Source organism: Myotis davidii, unplaced genomic scaffold (assembly GCF_000327345.1).
Source record: "Myotis davidii unplaced genomic scaffold, ASM32734v1 scaffold534, whole genome shotgun sequence".
NCBI lineage: Eukaryota > Metazoa > Chordata > Mammalia > Chiroptera > Vespertilionidae > Myotis > Myotis davidii.
Genome location: NW_006286678.1, coordinates 6144300 through 6150614, shown reverse-complemented (window position 1 = coordinate 6150614; position 6315 = coordinate 6144300). Strand labels below are relative to the sequence as shown.

At 51.2% G+C, this 6315-nt stretch overlaps 1 protein-coding gene across 1 annotated transcript; it reads right to left on the bottom strand.

The window, feature by feature from the left end:
* Window positions 1-4892: 4892 nt before the first annotated feature.
* Window positions 4893-6309, bottom strand: RPP25L (ribonuclease P/MRP 25kDa subunit-like). Its single transcript, XM_006758556.2, has 2 exons — window positions 6193-6309; window positions 4893-5723 (listed from the first exon to the last, which is right to left on the bottom strand). Exon 2 carries the CDS (start codon window positions 5690-5692, stop codon window positions 5201-5203), a length of 492 nt encoding a protein of 163 aa, XP_006758619.1. The 5' UTR covers window positions 5693-5723; window positions 6193-6309; the 3' UTR covers window positions 4893-5200.
* Window positions 6310-6315: the final 6 nt, after the last annotated feature.

Genomic DNA, 6315 nt, shown 5'->3' with positions numbered 1-6315 from the left:
GAATGGGAAGAGTGAAGGACAGAGGAGCGTCTCCTTTTCTCCAGCCTCTCCAGCCTGCTTTCCCCAGGGTTTGGGCCCCCCCTTGCTTTTCTTTGGTTTCCATAGCAACAGGGAGGGCAGCACCAAATTTGCATATACATTTACATCCTTTCTCCCTGCATAATTCAACAGGTTCTGTGCATATTCATGAGACTGTGAGTGAAGGTGACTCTCCCAGTCCCTGCTCAAAACCTGGCGCTGGTGCTCCCTGCATGTAGTACATGGCCATGGTTCCAGACACCCACCCCTCCCCACAGGTTCTGACCTGTTCCTGCCAGACCGACCCTGCTAACAACATTCCCCTTTGCTCCCCAAGCAATGCCTTGCACTTCCCTACCTCCACACCTTTCCTCAGGTGATGCCCCTCTGCCTGCCGGGGATGCCCTTCCCTCAGCATGAGTATTGCCAATGGTACACATAGATGCATGCACTCACTCACATGTGCTCACATGTGTGTACACATGAACTCTGGTGCAGGGAGTGACCAATGCTCACCCTGGCTCTCTGGTGGAGGAGGCTTCTAACTCACACGTCTATCTGGGTGTTTCTGTCAAAGAAGGGAGTTCAGGAAAGGATCACTGGGGTGTAGGCTGAGCTCAAGGCTGACAGAGCTACAGAGAGGAACCTAGGACGCTGTGGCCTCCATGTGGAAACTGACAGCCCCAGGTTCTAGCCAGAATAATCATAGCTAGAATAGAGCCAAAAGGAGCCTCAAGAACAGGACTGCGGTGGCTCAAATGGTGGGGGAGAGTGTACTGGGCCAAGAATCCTTTCAAAGTGCCAGGTCTTGAAAATTCTTGTGGGCAAGGTGGGGCTTCTCTCGGGCCTGATACAGCCATATTTTGGTTTCACCATCTCCCCCTGGATCCCTATGGCAGCCTCCTCACTGCTCTTCCTGTCCTGTGCCCTCAACCACCTTCCACACTGTCGCAGCCAGAGCTATCTAATACTAATCTTCTATTTGACATCACTTCTTAAAGCCTTCAGTGACTTTCCATTGCCCTAAAGAAAAAGTCCAAGCTCCTTAGCCAGGCACTTAGGCCCTTCCAGTCTGGTCCCCCCTCACGTCTGAGCCTCATTCCTCAAGCTCCTGCCTTGAACTTCAAACTCCAGTGATCACTTCTATGTTCCTCTCACCTCTATGTCTTAGTTCATGCCAGCACTTTACCCAGAATGCCCTTTCCACTTCTTTCTCTCGATTCTATACAAGCATCACTTCCTCTTCTTCTTTGCCTGTCCCTAAAGATTGGACTAGGAGCTCTGAACACTCGAAGTCTAATGAACTTCCCTAATCTCTGAACTCATCACACCAATAGTGAAATTATCTGTACTAGTATATGTGGTTATATTCTTCATGGGACCGGAGGTTCCAAACCCAGTGGTATTTGTTACATTATGGGTGATCATTAACTATTTATTGAATAACTGAGAGGTCACTGCACCCACGAGGGCCAAATTTCAAGCCTAGACTATCCTCTCCGTCTTGACGTTCCTGGGGACCTCTGCAGACAGCAAGGGGAGGGATGGGCTATCCCTTTGAAAATGCTGCCACCTCGTGGCCAGACTCAGAGGTGCAGCCAAACTTCACCCCAGGGTAAATACACAAGTGGGAGCTGGAGATACCCTACAGAACTAGGCCTGATCCATGAGCTCCAGGCTGGTGATCTAGACAACCAGAGGGGAATGGGGAGGTAGGCCCTGAGGAATGCTCCAAGCCCAGCATTGGTATCCTTGGAACATTCTTGACGAGTTCCTAACAGACAGAATGGGAAGAGCAAAGGCTCAGAGGCAGAAAAATCTCATGTTATATGGGAAGAGTGAGGCATTAAGTGTGACCAGAGCCCAGGGACCCAAGGGACCAAACCAAAGATGAGCTGAGCCATGGCAGTGACCAATCAAGGGGATCCTTTAAGGCTATCCAGTGAATTAATTTGAATCTTGCCCACTAATCTGGGCATGGGATGAGATCTGGGTGTGATGACATACGTGGAGGCTCAATATTCATTCATTCATTAAATATTTATCAAGCACCTACTATGTTCAAGATCCTCAGGTTAGCCCTAGCCTGTTTGGCTCAGTGGATAGAGCATCAGCCTGTGGACTGAAGGGTCCCGGGTTCAATTCCAGTCAAAGGCACATACCTCAGTTGCAGACTCGATCCCCTGCCCTGGTTGGGGCATGTATGGGAGGTAACCAATGGATGTGTCTCTCTCACATAGATGTTTCTCTCTGTCTCTCTCCCCAGCCTCCCTCCTTTTTTCTATGGAAAAAAATGTCCTCCAGTGAAGATTAACAACAAAAATTAAAAAGGTTACATCATTCAACAAAGCAAAAATTCCTGCTCATTTGGAGCTAACATTCTCATCAGGAGGAGACAGATAAACAAAAACATGAAAGAAGTAAATTATATTTAAAATAAAAAAAAAAAAATGGGGGGGGCAGGATAAGGAAAATCAGAAGCTTTGTCCGTCAGCCTGCAAACATGTTCAAATCTCTGCCAACTCATTAAAAATAAATAAAATTCTCTCTGTAGTCTACATTCCTCTCCAGCTATTTATCACCTCTCTCCACCAATTCACAATCCAACTTCTTGAAAGAGCTGTTTAGGAGTGGCATAATCTTTTCTTTTTTAAAAAATATATTTTTATTAATTTCAGAGAGGAAGGGAGAGGGAGAGAGAAAAACATCAATGATAAGAATCATTGATTGGCTGCCTCCTGCACACCCCACACTAGGGATTGAGCCCGCAACCCGGGCATGTGTCTGTGACTTCCTGATTCTTCGGTTGACGCTCAACCACTGAGCCATGCCAGCTAGGCATGCACAACCTTTTCTTAAAAAAAAAAAAAATGGAGGCAAATGACATACTTCAGTGGCTGTAACAGTAGAGTAGAAAAAACAAGCCCAAATACCTGAATCAGCACAGATACACAACTCAAGCTCCTTCCTACGCTCTTTCCAACCGCTAAAGGCCTCACTTCTCTCTGCTCCCTCCCCACATTTCCTTTTCTAGGCCCGTTGGACTCTATAAAGGGCAAAAAGAGAAAAGGCCTCAGAATCACTAGCCATCCCTTCCTCAGCCTGTGGCCTACCTCCTGATTCTCTGAGTTGCAGACGCTATTCTTCCCGAGAGATCTTGACCCCAGCTCAGTTTCTCTCCACACTACCCCTACCATCGCCCTGGAGGCCCCAGGTGATCCTCTGATGAGGACCTAATTGGGAGCCCCTCCTAGACACCCAGAGCTTGTGATGCACCTTACTGAGTCATTCCTTCAGCACAGGTCACCATGCTTATTCCACATGATCATTCCACTGTGGCCACAGCAGGGTAGATCAGGACGGGATGCTGAGCCAAAGACCAACAGTCTGCAAGTAGCCTGGTTCCAAAGTTCTGGGGACCAATGACACTCAAAGGGCTGTTGATGGTAGAAGACACCAGTGGAGATGCTCAGAGAAAAGACAATATGCAGAAACTGGGAGGAAGCAAAAAACCTAGATTAGCCACAGAGAATAGGGAGAAGTCAGGCAGTTGCTGGTAGCAAGACCCCTGAGTCACCACCACAGTCCCCAGGGGTATACTGGATGCTTCATGACCCTCTACATTTGAGGCCTGGCCAGGCAGCTGCTGAGTTTCCCCCGTCTCTCCTAATATCCCCTGAACCTCCATCATCTGCCTCTCCCTCAGGGTCTTCCACATCACTCTGGGCAACATACCTTGGAAAGCAAAGAATGATGCAGTGTTCAAAGTTTTGACCACAACCTGTTGGTCCTGTGGTCCCCTCATCCCTGCTCTAAGTCCTATTGAGGCACAAGTCCCCCCAACTGTCTTCCCCAACATCTCAACCCCTCCTGCCCGCACTCAGCCAAACATCACTTCAACACTCAAGTTGCTGAGTCCACCCTGCTACAACATGAGCTTAGAAGAACCCTAACTTGGTGCTTTCCTGGTGACTGAACACCCAGGCTACTAGACACATTGGAGACCTCAAAGTCCAGTGGTAAGACTTATCAGGAGGATCACTTCCCAAGTTATGTCTAACCAGTATGCTTTACACTTGAAACTAATATTTTGAACATCAAATGTAATTTTTTAAAAAAAATCCAGTGGGAGACCCAATTGGCTCACCTCTTCACTGAGTCCACCACTGCCCACAATCCTGCTCTGGTCCCTGCAGGCCCCTGGTTACCACTGCAATCTTTACCTCTTCCCTCATGCCCCTGACCTGACCACGGTGAATCTAAGAGTCTAAAGCCAATGTGAGACAGAAAAGCAGCAGCCAGGGGTAAGAAGGCAAAGATGAAACCTGGAGGGGAGATATGAGATGAAGGTATGTTTTTAAGATAAGAAAAAGGCTGAGTCATTAATAATTAGGCAATTAATATTTACACAGCACTATATGGCCAAGTAGTATCTAAGAGTTACATGTGTGTATTTCTACATCCAATCCTCATAAAAACTCTATGAGGTAAATACTATATCCTGTTTTATGGATGAGAACACTAAGGCACAAAGCAGTAACTTACTAATAATCTAGAGGCAGAATAAGGATTCAAATCTAGACAGTCTGGTGCCTGAGACCATAATCATAACCACTATTATATGCCACAAACGGAGAAAAATGTCTGCGCTGGCAGAGTCCTTAAACCAGCCCAAAGCACACAGTAGACCCACCCAGGGATCTAGATATAGTCAGCCAGGTTCTGTTTGAGGCTTGTTAACAACGATCCTCCCAGCAATAGCCTGAGCCTACCCTTCCTGTCTCCAGCTTCTGAGCTCCTGAGGGACAAGGGCAGAGACCCCCTCCCCCTTAACCCCATTTCCACATAGCGGACCAAGCAGAGGGCGGCTCATCAGACAGACAAACGGCAGACCTTTTATTTCCTAACGCCCTCCCTGGACCTGTCTGCAGGCAGGTCAGAGGCGCTGCGGATGGAGGGCAGAGTAAGCCCTTCTTCAGCAGCCAGAGCCCAGCTGAGAGCCCCCACCTGTCACTGTTTGTAGCAGCCCCTTGCATCCGCCAGAGGGAAGGGGGATCAGCACAGGGAGGCCCACTGCTATGGACTCGTCTTGCTGGGGATGTTGAGCAGCTGTAGAGGCTTCCGGAGAAGGCACAGCCACCCTAGACATTGAGGCTTGGAGAACAGCCTGCTCAGCTGGTCTTCAGGACCGCGTGTCTCGAGCCCTCCTTCGGGGGCGGGGGCCACAGCTGGAGCTAGGCGTGGGGCCCAGGCCAGGGGGTGCCCCTGGGGGCTGGTAGCCACTTTCATTGGGGTCCAGGGGGTCCCGGCTGAGCAGTACCCACACGGCAGGCACGTGTCGGCGCACTGTGAGGGGGTCTAGGCCTGTGTCCGGTGAGGCTGGTACCCAGCTGTCCTCAGTCTGCAGGAAGCGCAGCTTGGTCAGCTGGTGCAGGCCTGGTACCCGCCGCTTGACAATCTCGGCACAGCTGACAGCCTTCCCTGCGGCCCGGCCAGAACCCGAGAACACCACGTGTCTTGTGCTGCCGCCCTCCAAACGGCCCAGCACCAGCCCCAGCAGGTTGCGGATTTTGCTGCCATCTCGGACCCGCATCTCCAGGGTGTCCGGAGGGAGCTGGGGCATCGGGGATGGCGCCGGGAGGTCCACGGAGCCGGCTTTGCGGTAGTGCTCCATCCCGCTGGCTGCTGCCTGAGCTCACTGCCCGCTGCAAGGAGAATCGGGTGAACGCGCAGCAATGGGCCCCGGGCCACCCGCACCCTGGCTCCCCCAGACGCAGCCTGTTCCTCCTCCCAGGTCTCCAGGAACAAGACCAAGGGCCATCCCTGCCTCGCCTTGGGGAGGGCAGGGCCCATACACCCCATCGCCCCGGACAGGACATAACCCTCCCTTGGCCCGAGACTGAACCAAACTCCCGGAACGCGGCCCTTTAAGGAAGGTCCCAATCCCTCAAGCTCCGAGGCAGAGGGAAGCCCTCGCCAAAATGCTCCTCGTGGGAAGAGAGCAACCAAAGACCTTGTGTGTATATACGCATTAAGTCACGGGCACAGACATAGCGTGGGAAGGCCTGGGCGGGGCGGGCTCGAAGGAGTCAAGGCGGGTGCGGGGGAAGGGGACATATGTAACACTTTCAACAATAAATTATTCTTTAAAAACTCCTCAAAGACAAAACTAACCCCTCCGTCGCACCGAAATCCCCAGGGCAGGGCCGAGCACCCCTCACCCGAGACTCCCGGTCATTCCCCCTAACCCGGTCACGGGGAGGGCAGGCGGGCGGGAGGTTGCTTGGGTAACTCCAG

What these genes read in the sequence shown, in the direction of transcription:
- RPP25L (XM_006758556.2), bottom strand. Translation starts at nt 5,692, where the DNA reads ATGGAGCACTACCGCAAAGCCGGCTCCGTGGACCTCCCGGCGCCATCC.